The sequence below is a fragment of the Cryptomeria japonica genome, chromosome 2 (assembly GCF_030272615.1).
Source record: "Cryptomeria japonica chromosome 2, Sugi_1.0, whole genome shotgun sequence".
Taxonomy (NCBI): Eukaryota; Viridiplantae; Streptophyta; class Pinopsida; order Cupressales; family Cupressaceae; genus Cryptomeria; species Cryptomeria japonica.
In genome coordinates this window covers 546,167,493-546,181,397 of record NC_081406.1, presented here as the reverse complement: position 1 = coordinate 546,181,397, position 13,905 = coordinate 546,167,493, and the positions used below count along the sequence as shown (strand labels likewise).

Here is a 13,905-nt window from a genome sequence, read left to right as displayed (position 1 = left end):
CAAGGAATTCTTCCTGTGTATGGAAGTGAAGAAATTTATCATAATCCTTCTCCTATCTTTTAAATTCTTCTATGTTGCCCAAATTCTTTATATTATTGGGGCTCCTTTGGGTTGCTAATTTATAAATTTACCTTATTAAAGATTATCCTTTCTTAATTTGGAATCTGGCACTGTGTATGTGCCTCGTGAAATGAATAGGGGATGAATTGATTTTTATATTAAATTGTTTTTTTTTTAAATAAATAAATAAATAAATATATATATATATATAATATAGTTTTTACCCTTGCCCACATGGTGGGCTAGTCCCACCGCGTGGGACCGTAGTGGCTTGCTACCGCGGTAGCAGCACTACCGGTCGGTAGTGACTGCTACGTGGGTAGCAGCACTACCGGTCGGTAGGACTACTATTGGTCGGTAGCAGCACTACCGATAGGTAGTGTTTGTTGCCACTGACAACAACACTACCCGCGAGTAGGGCTTTGCCCACCGCATGTCGTTGACCCCTCACGGTGCATTTTAGTGTGTCGTTGATTTTGTTTATTAAATGCTATGAAATGTTTAAAGGCTAGTTTAAATGTTATGTTAAATGGTAATTTATAAGCTAATTTTATATGTTGGTTTTTAATAGATTTCTTTATTGAGATTCAAGGCTTTGGAATTATTAATTCGAATTGGAAAATTTGGATGTATTCTTGGAAATAGATCATATGTTTATTATAATTCATATTTTTATTCGGTTGAATATTTAATATGGATTTTATTCTTGTTGGAGTATTGTATTTGGAAATTAAATAGAAATGAATGTCGTATCTGAATGATGCATTAAATAAAGGGTGTTTTTACAAAAAAATTCAATCAATGGTATTTGTAAGTGTTTATGATGCTGATTTTCTCAAAGATTGTCTGAGTGCAGACTTAGTGAAATTAGCTTTCCTTGCAAGATTATTATTTGTGTTTATTTCTCGTCTTTGATTCAGTCGTCCTGTTGTAGTGTATTTTATATTCTTTTGATCAAGTGATGTATGATGACCTTGTTGCCTTAACCATGTAGTGTTTTTCCTTATGGTTAACCAAGAGTTAGTATGTCTTTGTTTTGACCACTTGTTTTTGGATAGCGGTGTTATGGCTGTCTGCTTCACCATAGGATCCTCGTGGAGTGACCATGTTTGTTAGTGTCCTTTGAGAGAGTGGCTTTCGAGTGGGGGCCGCACCCAAAGTGGATGGTAGGATAACCCCTCAAAAGTGAGTTAATAAGTGATAACCTAATAATTGATCAGGGGGTGTGTAGTTGTAACATTATATAAGATATTGTACGTTGCGCATGGTTGAGTGCTCGTATAGGCTCGAGATGTAGTGGGAAGGTCTAGAATGGCAAACCAACCACCTTGTCTTCACGAAGGGCTAGTAGGGTCCACATGAGACTTAAATGGAGCCGGAGGTTTGGGAAAGGTTACTAGGATAACCCAGGATGGGGGTCGAGACCTATGGAGGCCTACCATGGTAACCATCATAAGCTATGCGATGACACTCTCTCTTTAGGGTCACTAGTGTATTGTGAGGTCGATTCACTGGTGTATTGTGATGTCGAGTCACTTGTGTATTGTGATGTTGAGTCACCTAGAATATTGTGGAGTCGTATTGTACTGTCATGGAGTCGTATTGTTTTGTCGACCATGTCATGCTTTTGCTTGCTTGAGGGTCCCTTGCTATCTCCTAGCACGGTGGGGTGATTCCAGTTTGAGATCACATGGTCGGGTGGTAGTGCCACTTCCCATTGGATGTTCTTGTTCGTACCTTCATGCGAGGATTGGCTTCGTAGGTGTTCCTATGGTTCGTGACTCATGCTCTATTTCATGTTGGAGATTATTATTCTTTGGAGACCTATGTGGTCAATTGTATCAATGAATTTATGTAAACTTGTCATTTGAGTTAAGTTGTTAACTTTATATGTTATTGGAAGCCATGTATTGGAGGATCAATGTAATCCTAAGTTTTGAATGTTATTTATCAGTTTTTCGTATGATTGGTGTAAATGCTTTATTGAAGAGAAATTATATTATATCCTTTCAATCTTTTATGGTGAAATATGTTATTGCATAGGCTTTTCAGTTTTATGAGTTATTGATGGTTAATTGGATTAATTGTAATTGTGGAATGTGACTTTTAGTTTTATTCTTCATTGGTAACCCTTTAGGAAAGTGTAAGTCTTTCGCTTGTGTTATTTTTGTACAATGTAGTAATTAATGCACTTAATATGATTTATGCTTTTAAAAAAAATTAAAAAAATATTTCACCCTTAGTTGTGGTCATTCCTTTGGGGTTCTTGGCGGGGCATTACACTTAATAAGGTTTATAATCATTTTAGGTTTGTTATTTCTTTTGAAATTCTTTGGATTTTATGGAAATCTAGGAACAAGGATTGGTTTCAAGGTAAGAAGAGGATGTTTATTGAGTCTTCAATAAGACTTAATTTCCACTTGTGGCAATATAGGTGACCATTACATTGGAGGTTTCTAGGGAGAGATTCTATGAATTGATTGATGCAGGACAAACCATTGTAAACAAATATAAAATAAAGTATGCTAGACAGTAGTCATACACAAGGAAATAAAATGAAGAGATCTTGAGAAATTATTTTGAATTCAAGAAGAAATATAACAAGAAATATCAAAATAACTTAATGAAGGGCTTGGGTTTCAATGACAAATGTAAAGACATACAACCTAAGAATAAGGAATTTATTCTAGAAATTTTGAGATCTAATGATCAAATCTTTGCAATTGAGCCTCCTATAAGGTGAAACAGTATGATAAGTACAATGAAAGTTGTGTTTAAATTACCTTTGATGTTACATTTATTTTGGTTGTGTGAACATGGAGTCTTTTTTTAACTTGAACTATATGTCTCTAATATGTTTTGCCCATGTGACCTAAATAGGTTTGATCTGTAATATGCTATGTATCTATGATTTGAATTATAATCTCATGTGAATCTTCTTATATATTGTCAATTCAAAAAGAGAAAATTTTAAAATAGACTTACGGATCTACAGAAGAGTAGTTTTAGTTTTCTTTAATGATATTTATGTGAGTTGTTAGACATCAAGTTTTTCAAATATTTTTTTTCTCTAATTCACCTCAAAGTGATGTTACATATATATTTAGTAAATAATTTCAATTAGAAAAGTTATATTCTAGATCTAATTTAGCTAGAGTGAATCCAACTAGAACATATGCTTGACCAAAATTGACTTTCAATTGGAAATACTTAAATTCACTTGTGTTTATTTTCCTTCTTGTCAATTTCTCGATGTTTGTTCGTGACATCTTTTATTATACTTGTTCACTCTTGCAATTTACGAACATATTATTCTCATCTTGATAAGAGGTCATGAAATATAATTTGAAATATCACTATTAAAAATAATTTAACATAATTGATCCAAAAAATTATCATGGACTACTACAAATTGCATAAACATTACATTTATGTTCATTTGTGATAATGAGTTGGTCTAAAGTGGGACACAACTTTGAAATTTCACCTAAAACATCTCCATAGCAATTTATAAGCAAGATAGGCTTAGAAAATTATAAAATTGAATGAATACTAATTTTTTAATTAATAATACTGAACACTTTGCAAACAACAATTTCAACAAGTAAGCATGAAAATTACCTTTAGCAATCAAAATTCAAAATGACACTCATTTATAGGGTTTAGAAAATGTTGCACAAAAATGATTTAAAGAAATTAATTGTAGTTCTATTATGGCTATGACTAGTTGCATCACATTCAAGCTTTATTACAAAATCCTATCCTCTAGTTCTAAAACTAAAACCACGTGGTTGCTAGTTAGACTAACAAGAGAAATTATTTTAAATTAACATTTAGAGCTCACACCTCTCACATAGAAAAGGTTTCGTAGATAGTTGATCTAAGAATAGTTACTCTTGAAAAATCTCATTGCACTAAAATTATTTAAAAATTGTGAAGTTAGAAATAGATTTGGCTAAAAATAATAAAACTTTGAATATGCGTGTCTCCTTTAAAAACCTATTGTTAGCATGGCCTAAAAATTTAGACACTATAAATAATAAAGCCTTTCTCTTAGTTTGGTCATAGAAAAATTATAAAGACACTCTAAAAATTTAGCATTCTCCCTAGTTTTAGAATATAACAACCCTTCATTGATTTTTCCAAAGCTAGAACTCACAAATGTGAATACTCTAAAAACCACATAAATAACACTCTCCAAAAACACCATTATGATGATACTATGTATGTTTATGTCTACCTTTTGGTTAAAGACACCCTAAAGATCTATTATTGTTGAGAGTAAAAACTTGCTCCAATAATGAATTCAAATGTGTATGAAAATATCATATCATATGCCTTAACTAAAAGGATGACTTTCTACTTATTGGTAGATATCTTTTCAAGGATCAAAGGAAAATTAGTTCATTTTTGCAAATAATAGTTGTGCTTAAGCATTTCTCATAGAGCTTAATTCACTTAAAATGGTTGGCTTATTTTAGATGATGAAGATCCTATTGTAATGAATGTTTGGACACTTTGAATGTCACAAACACTTCTTGTTCATTCATTCTTTGATCAATTTTATCTAATATAAAACAATATGATGTTTTTTTGTGCTTTATAATATTTTATTGATCCTTAACATTCTAATGTATGTTATCAACTATGGAACCTATTAATGTATATATTAGTGTTTTTCTTGTGTTGGAGATTGAAGAGTATTCAACATAATTATTTTAATTTTCCTAGGTTCCCTTGACTTCTATTCGAATGAGTAAAACTAATAATTTTATACACATTTGATTTGATCTAAATAAACAGTATGTGGTTCCTTTGGCTAATTGTTACATTATAATAAAAAATACGATATTTGAAAGGTTGTGATGTTTGAAGGGGATGCCTTCATCTTATTAATTGTTGAATCTTTATAACTAAAATAGCACGACCAATTATATATGTCAGTATGCCCTTTGCAATGATCTTCATATTTGATTTAAAATGGTCACCATACATTTGACAATTATGCACTTGTTCATGCCATGTGCATCTCTAAATGTTATCTTAAAATTTAATCGAAAAACAAATTTACTTCTTTCTTGAGGTGTGCCCCTGCTCATGCCACACAAGTTTTTGGACTTCATTTTGAAATCAAATTGACTCTTTAGGCACAGCCCATCTACAGGAAAATAAAAACTTTAATTTTGAAGTTTATTTGAAAAATGAATTTACTCCTTTTTGAGGTGTGCATCCACTCATGTCACACGTACCTATACACAATTGTTTAGACTTTATTTTGAGGTCAACATTTTCCTTTTAGGCACACCTCATCTATATGAAAATAATATTTAAAATTTAAACTTCTTCTATCATGAGACATGCACATGTACACACCACACACCTTAAAACAACATTTAAAATTCTAGTTGGAACTAGACCTCATTTTATGATATATGCATCTCTATTATAGGCACATACCTCTAAACATGACTTTACTCTTGATTTTAAAACTAAACTTCTTCTTTTATGAGGTGTGCACCTTTGCACGTGGCCTTCAAGGTTTTAATTTTGAAATCAAATTACCTTTAAAAGATATACACCAATCTATAGGTGCACTCCCCTTACATTATCCTTCAAACATTTAAAAAATTGAATCCCCTGTTTCAAACATGTCTACCTCTATGAGTTGGAATCTACATATTGAAATCATTTTTGGGTACACGCTTGCGAATCAAACATACACCTTTGAGACTATTGAACTTGCTTTGCTAGATATGCACCATTATTTTATAAACATGATTTGAATTTTAACAAGGGTGTGCTTCATGACACACTCATCCAATTTTTCATTTTGAACACTTTTCCAAATATGCATACTTAATGCTCTCACATGCACCTTTGCATGTGACCTTCAAGTTTTTAATTTTGAAATCAAATTCTCTTTAATGAGTCATATGACAAACTATAGGTGAACCCCTTATACTATTCCTTGAACGTTTTAAAAACAAAATAAATTGTGAATTTGAATTCACTTATATTGAAATCCTTTTTAGACACGCACTTGTGAATCAAACATGCGCCTTTGACTTCCAAACTTGCTTTGCTAAGTGTGGACCATGATTTGTAAATAAGATTTGAAATTGCATAAGGGTATGCTTCATGACATACAAACATTTTTTTTTCATTTTGAACACCTCCTTTCCAAAGGTGCACACTTAATGCTCTCACATGCACTTTATAATGAAAATTTAGAATCTGCTCCTTTCAAAGTGCACCTTAGTCTCACACATGTACACAACATTGAATTTAAAATTTGTCTTTCATTTCTTTAGTCAATTGTGCCCTTGACAATCACATAATTTTTTTTTGGTAATCTTGTGGTATCCCCTGGCAGGATCATTCCACTCACCCACTGCGTGACTCAACCCAACGTCTCCTTGGCCCTTACCTTGGTCTTACTTTTTTTGCCAAGTTGGGGACTTTGAAGAGGTGAGTTGAGGCGAGACTAGTCCACAAGAGGTGACCGATTCGGCCCCGGCCACCGATTTACCCCGGAGTAGTGTGAATCAACCTCGGGACCTATATGGGATGAACCCAAAGCCCTTAATCAACCATGCTACCCTGTGGGGCTGACAATCACATAATAATATTTTGTGATTTTTTGAATAAGACTTCAATTTTTCCCCCTAAAAAATGAATACTTGATTCTATATGAAAACTACAAAATGAAAACTCTACACTTGATTTATATGAGTCTCCCCTTAATGAGGATGCATACTTGATCTCAACCGTAGCAACTCTCTCAACCAACATCCTCTACTTATTTGTCAAGATAGATCAAGAGCTCCTTATGATCCTATGAATATTGACAAAAGGACAATAAAGATGATAAGACAAGGCAAACTACACAACTCGCTCTTGGAAAAACAATGGACTTACACAATGCCAAACAATTGTATGTGTACAACACTTGTCCAAGTGTGTATCATGATTAAAATTCTCCTCATAATGATAAATACTATTCATAGACCAGCTGAAAACTTTGCCATAACTTAATAAAAAAACATATTTAAAAATAAATAAATTAAAAACTAAAACCAATTCTTTAAAATATTCAAAGGTGAAATATCAAATTCTTTATTAACTTCTAGAATATAATCTACTATTTATATACACCAATCATTAACATAATGACAACACAAAAGAAATTAAAAGAAAAGAACAAAGTACATGTATACATTTTTCAACTAAAATAGGATTCACATTTGCATTCACAAATGCAATATTAAATTCTTCATTAACTTCTACTGTATTAATATAATGACAACACATGAAAAGAAATCAAAAGAAAAAAACAAGTACACGTATACATGTTTCTACCAAAATACTATATAGACATTCACACTCAAAAATGAAATATCAAATTCCTCATTATTTATTTCTACATTATAATATAATATACTATCTATACACTATACATTAATATAAACACATGAAAACAAATTAGAAGAAAAGAAAAAAAGTGCAGATATACATTTTTCAACACAACACTAGTGGCATTCACATGGACAAAACAACCATTGACTCTTGCTAAGCATGAAGTGTGGGTGCATGAATGAAAATTTAATGGCACTCTAGACCACCTCACTCAACTTAAACTCAAAGATACCAGAATCATCCACGTTTGTCTTCTATATCCAGGTATTTTACTTGGTTTCCGGCACCATGATCATGCACTTTGTCTTCTATATCCACATATTTTACTTGGCTTAATTAAAGCACTCCATTCAATGAATGACAAGACACAAAGAGAACCAGGACTCCATTCAATGAATGACAAGACACAAAGAGAACCAGTAAAGCTTTTTCAACCTAAAAGCGGAGAGGAATACCAAACCCAGGCTAAATCCTTCCTGTTTCCCATGATACCTTAAACTATGAAAAAGTGTTTCTGCAACATGCACAACTAATTGGGTGGCTTTACAGTAATATCTTGAAAGCAATTGCTCATCTACTTTGGGAGTCAGAGTCAAACTCACCTTGGGAGCCTCACATTGCTGTGATTGAATACTGAAAACTTGTGGAACGTTTGAAAACCAAGACAAAGATAAAGTAGAGGTGCACAAGAAAAGGCAACAACGACGGGCTTGTGAGGAAAACATCAAAGGTCAAAGTTAAAATAAATGATATTATTTAATGAAAGATTTTATATCATTTATCAGTTTGTTTTCAGATTTGGAGTAGAAAATGATTATGCTGATATTTATTCCACTGAGAGTGAAAGATTAAGGGATGTCTATTTCACAAGAGTCATTTGAAATACGATCTGGTTTTCACATAAAGAGTTTGAATTGTGGTGAGAAATATACCATCATCTTAATCAATTGTGCTCGATCAATTGAATTTTAACTCTTAATAAAATGACATTCCGTTACTGGGCCCTTGATCTGCTGGTGAAGTTGAAAGGTTCTTAATGAGTCCACTAGGGATCAAATCTTCACACCATAAAAGATAAGGCTAGGATTGTATCCCAAATGGATACCCTTGATTCTTGACTCTTAGCCGAAGAAGTTTCAGACTGTATTGGATTGCTAAAACGACTTTGTAAATGAAATATTTTCCATCTAAAAAGGATTGATTTGCTTTTTAAGTGCTTTACTTTTCTATAAATATGGAGGACGTGATGATGACGGCAATTTAAAGTATAGACAGCTCACGAGAGATTGACTTACACAACTACCCGTAGATAAGGGACACTTTAAAATTGAGTTCATCTTTTCATAGCTCTGGAATTCAATGGAACCATGCCAGCGATGAGATGAGAATACTGCAAACTGACTGATATGTCAAAGCTCATTAAAACCTAAGGTATCTGATCTACTTTCCAGCTGAATTTCTGTAAGGCTATTAAGATGAATGGATTGCTTCTTTGTACTGAGTTGAGACTTTTGGTTTCTCTGATTTAGGCCGCTCTAGATTTTGTTTTCAGTTTCATCAATCTTATTCATTTCATTTCAATTCTTTTTATGGTGGAAGCAGTTGTGGAATTTTGTGTATATGGATAGATTGTGTTGAATTTGGTGACATTAAGAAAGATTAGTTCTTTTCTCTACCTAACTATGAATTTATGTTGAAATTACTAGAACACTGGCTAACCACTATACTGTAGGTTATGTCCTGGAATTATGAGTAATATATAAAATTCTACGACCACCTAATCTGAGTCATTGGATTTGTGGTAGTGTTTGTATGTCTTCCATTTTGCAGGAGTCATTTTGCAGTCTACATGCCCAAAGTTTAGTATTTTTATTGAACTGCAGCTGTGAGTTTCCAGTGAACTGCTGCAAGTTTGAATTTGTGATCATAACATATGCTCTATGGTTCGTTCTAATGTCTTTTGATGCCTCTCAGTTCAATAAACTCAGAATTTGTATTGATCTGTGTTTTTGATGATGAAAATGGGCCAGTAATTGGGTACTTCTCTAAGATTGTTTTATAGTTATTTCAAATTCAGAATTTGTATTGATCTGTGTTTGTGTTGATGAAAATGAGCCAGTAATTTGATTTTTTTCCAGGATTGTTTTCTAGTTATTGCTTGGAAGTTTTGCGCTGAATTTGAAATATTTTTGTGTTTGGGTTTCTAATCTATGTTTAGCTTTGTTTTGAACCAGGTATATATAATAGGTTTTATTGCCCCTTTCGATCAGTGCAATTCTAATACCTGCAACAGCAACATTTTGGTTGACATCATTATATACTCAATGAAGAAGACAAGAGGCAGCAGTTCTGATTCCTAGTCATGGAGGACTCATATTAATCCCATGGATTTCAACTTGTTTGTTGAAAATATGGAAGGTAGACTTTCATGGTTGCCTCTGGTTATTTCTTACTACTTCTAGAGTAACTTTTAGTAGCCAGGAATTGTCAAGTTCATGTTGCCATACTCATTTGATTTTGAATTCATTTTTTTTATGAATTGAAGAACAACTATTGAGTGTGTAGATTATAACAGGAATTGAACAGTAGTATTTCTTGTGTTTGTTATGGAAGTTATAGATTTTGAGGCTAAAATAGTATTTATCTGTAGGAATGGATGAAGAGATCAAACAAAAGCCTCCTTCAAGCTACATGGATTATCTTCCAATTCTCAAAAAGGCGGACAATTTCAAATGAATGACAAGCCAAATCGGTTGGATGCATCCCTTGAATTAAGCAGCACGGATAATTCTAACTAATGTCTGAGTATCAAAGATGAATATTGGGGGATGACTGATGATATGTCTTGCACCACTAGTTTAGATACAAAATTCAAGAAATTTATGAAACTGAAACCTGAGCTCCAGATATTGAAATAGGATAATGAAAGAATAAGTACCAATTCTGAGAAACGAAAAAAAAAAATTATAAGCTCCAGTAACTAACTAGGAGAAATGCAGATGGATTCTCTCAAACCAGAAGAAGTGAATGAGATCCTTCAAAAAGGGAGTTTTAGTGGATCAGATCAAAGCTTGAACTTGGGAAAACAAAATTTGAGTTTAAAAGCTAGAAACAGTGATGCAGGATCCCATATTGATCCAATCTCTCAGTATATATTGGAGCCTCATCAAAGTACTGATCCATTACAGAAAGAAAAGATTAAACTGACAAAACAATTACAGGCACAGATGGAAAAATGCCAAAAGATCGCAGGGGATATAGAAGGTTCCCAAACAACGGTGAACATAATCAAAGATACTGGAACAGTTGGTGTTCAAACACTTGAGTTCGATACAATAAAAAACAAATCAGCAGAGCAGGCAGAGCAGCAGGAGATGAATCCTGCTGCTTTGGACTTGCTAAAGGAGAGAAATTTTCAGAAAGAATGTCCTTTAGAATGTAGCAACTTGCAAGAAGGAAATTATGTCATGCAGCAACAGTCAGAGAGCCTTGAAAACGAATCCTATAATTATTTGATTGAGAAAGACAACAGCAGAAATCAACTTGCTTACAAGTCTGATTCAATGGAAGAGGAAATGACCTTGCAGCAGGAAGTGCAAGCTAAGCCAGAGTTGGTTCAGGATCTAAAGAAACAAATCGAGATTCTTCAACTAGCACTTCAGGAGTCTCAGTGCCAGAACGCTAGCTTAGTAAGAAAACAGGAAAAATGGTCTGAAGAGCGTGATAGGATCAATAAAAGTTCAGGGGCTTCAGAGGCAGAACTTGCACATACCAAAAAAGAAAATCAGAAACTAAGAAAGCAAATTTCAGCCAAGGCCACTGAGCTTAAGAACCTTCAAATTATGTTTTCCAGTTTAGGAAAGGAGAAAGAAGTCATGACAGCAGAGTTGGCACTGAAAGCCAGGATATTGGCTGATATGGAAGAACATCTGAATGACCTGAAAGAGCAAAACAAGACACTGTCAAATAAGTTATTATCTTTTGCTAGAGAGCAAAAATCCAAAACCACACAGATGCAAGGAACAATCACTTTGCTCCAGAACCGCGACAAACTGTTGGCAGAACAATTACTAAAGTCAACAGAAGCTTGTCGCACCCTTAAAAGGAAACTGAAAGAGCTACAAGAACATAACAGCATACTCAAGAAGGATACAGCAAATCTAAATTTAGCTATTCAGAAACAGGAAAAGTCAATCCGTATTGTGGACTCAGAAAGGAGGGCTCTTAGGAATGAGCTCAGTTGGGGTAAAGAACAACTGCATATTCTGCAGGAAAAATGCAAGTACTTCAAAGACAAGACAGAGTCCGTCACAAAACAAGACCCAACAAAACCAAATAAGCAGAGAAGTTTCATTGGTGAAATTGCTTTACTTGAGCAAATGCTGGTACATTTTAAGGAGGAGATCACATGCTTAAAGGCAGAGAGTAGTAGAAGAGATAAAGAATGCCAAGATCTCAAGGAAGAAGTTGCAAAGTTGCAGACTGAGTTATCATATCTGTATAAAGAAAATAGTTTACTTAAAAGGGGAAGAACAGGTAATGAAATTGGGAAGAAACTCAATGGAGGCAACTTGCAAAGCGAAAATTTAGTACTGAAAAATAAGATTTCTTCTGTAGATGAGCAAATTATAAACATGGGCAATGCATGTTCACAACTGAGCAACACCATAAAAGAAGTGGCTCACGACAAAGCGAAGGGAACCCTGTTCATGAACAACTGTCTGCAAAAGCTTAAGCAAAACAATCAGTTTTTGGGAGTTGAGATTCAGAGCATGTGCAAGGAATATGGAGGTGCTAAAAAGAGGATTACTAGCAATGACAGGCAATTGTCACTTTTACAGGACAGAAGCAGCAAGTCAGAAGACCAGGAATCACTCAGAGAGACTAGTATTAGAAGTATGAAAAGTACATCTGACATGCAATTTTGCAATCAGGCTGAGGTGTCACACAGTAAGGACATTACAATTCAAATTTCCAATAAATCTTGTGTGAGCCAAAACTTAGAAGATGGTTTGTCTTTCATTGAACAGGGGAAAAAAGTTCTGGGTTCCCAGATCAATTCCCTTGCAAATAAAGTCATACAAGTTTACAGATCACTCAATGATTTGCAGATGTTAAGGCCTAATTTATCAGAAGATCTTCTCCTTGGCCATGAAACTGTGCGGGGGTTGGAGATGACAGTTAAGGAGCTAGGAATAGTAAGCGAAGATGTGCAAAATGAAAGATTAATCAGTGAGACTTATGACCAAGAGTTATGTAAGCAACTTATGGTATCAGAGCAGTTGTTGAAAGAGATAGAGAAACAGATTTTTAGGCTGGCATATGAGAGAAATGGCCATGTGATAGAGGTTCCAAAAAAAGCAGCGAGCATTCCAGAGGTTGAAAGCCAAGAGGTCAGCCTGTAGAAGGATACAGCATCTTGAATTCTGATATTAGCATAATTGTGTAAGATTTTCATTACAAAGCAACTACAGTGCAATTATAGTTAGAGTATATAACTTATGTATCTATCTTGCTTTGGGACAATAAGAGGCTGCTGCACATGTTTAATGTTATTATGCGGATTTTTTTGTTTGCTATGGTTGCTGGGTATAATTGTGCAATGCTTACGAAGGGTAGTCTATTTGATTTAGGCATGCTTTCACCTGGGTCTATCTTCTTGCTGCAATTTTTCCGTTCTGAACTGACATTTACTGCTTTAGCTATAGGCCACGGTGATAACAACTGGTTGTATGGGTCTAAAACATCAAAAAGGAACAATGGGAAGACTCCAATGATATTTTTAGGAACTATCTGTTACAAATGGTGATGCTTCAGTGATTGAATTGCTTCATAGTGTTCTCTCATAATACCGTCATCCAATCTCAACTATCATTTAATCTTCTAATCCTTCCACTGCTAAGGTTAGGAGAAACCCAATGATAATTCCACCATAGGTTAGGTTGGCATGAAGGAGAATGAGAATTTAAAGAGTACTAATAATTGTAAAGCAGAAAAATCGAACCCTAGTCGTTCTCCCCTTCCCAACTCCGAGGAGAGAGAAGGGAGAGTCACTAGGGTTGATGGTTTTCACTTAAGAGGGACTTTACATTCAAAAGAAGGGTTGAAACCCACAAGATCCAATCCCACGCAATGCAAGATTGGATTCTATATGAGTTTCAAGGGTTGTGATAGCAAGGATACCCTCTTTTGTAAAGAATGTAGATAGAAAGATTGAACTAGGAATGCATGCAAAGTAGGAAAGATTCACTTATAAACAGAGATAGGAATATGATATGAAGCTGCGGACCTGGAATTAGCAGTAAAATGTCGAAACGGCGCTGTCCTGCAAATTTGAGCAAAAGTTGACGGGACGATGGCGCCCGGCGTGCACACGGTCCTCCGAAAAATCCGCGAAACGAAGGGGGATCTGTTCGTCTTTGCACAAGG

General features: G+C 34.4%; 1 protein-coding gene across 2 annotated transcripts; it reads left to right on the top strand.

The window, feature by feature from the left end:
* The first annotated feature begins 7,978 nt into the window (after positions 1-7,978).
* LOC131052336 (uncharacterized) lies at positions 7,979-13,031 on the top strand. Of its 2 annotated transcripts, XM_057986976.2 has the most exons (4): positions 7,979-8,907; positions 9,282-9,419; positions 9,711-9,894; positions 10,127-13,031. In XM_057986976.2, the coding sequence occupies exon 4, from the start codon at positions 10,470-10,472 to the stop codon at positions 12,879-12,881; it is 2,412 nt and encodes an 803-aa protein (XP_057842959.2). In that variant the 5' UTR covers positions 7,979-8,907; positions 9,282-9,419; positions 9,711-9,894; positions 10,127-10,469; the 3' UTR covers positions 12,882-13,031. The 2 variants fall into 2 exon arrangements, with proteins under 2 accessions (XP_057842959.2, XP_057842958.2); XM_057986975.2 differs by lacking the exon at positions 9,282-9,419.
* Positions 13,032-13,905: the final 874 nt, after the last annotated feature.

What these genes read in the sequence shown, in the direction of transcription:
- LOC131052336 (XM_057986975.2), top strand. Translation starts at nt 10,470, where the DNA reads ATGCAGATGGATTCTCTCAAACCAGAAGAAGTGAATGAGATCCTTCAA.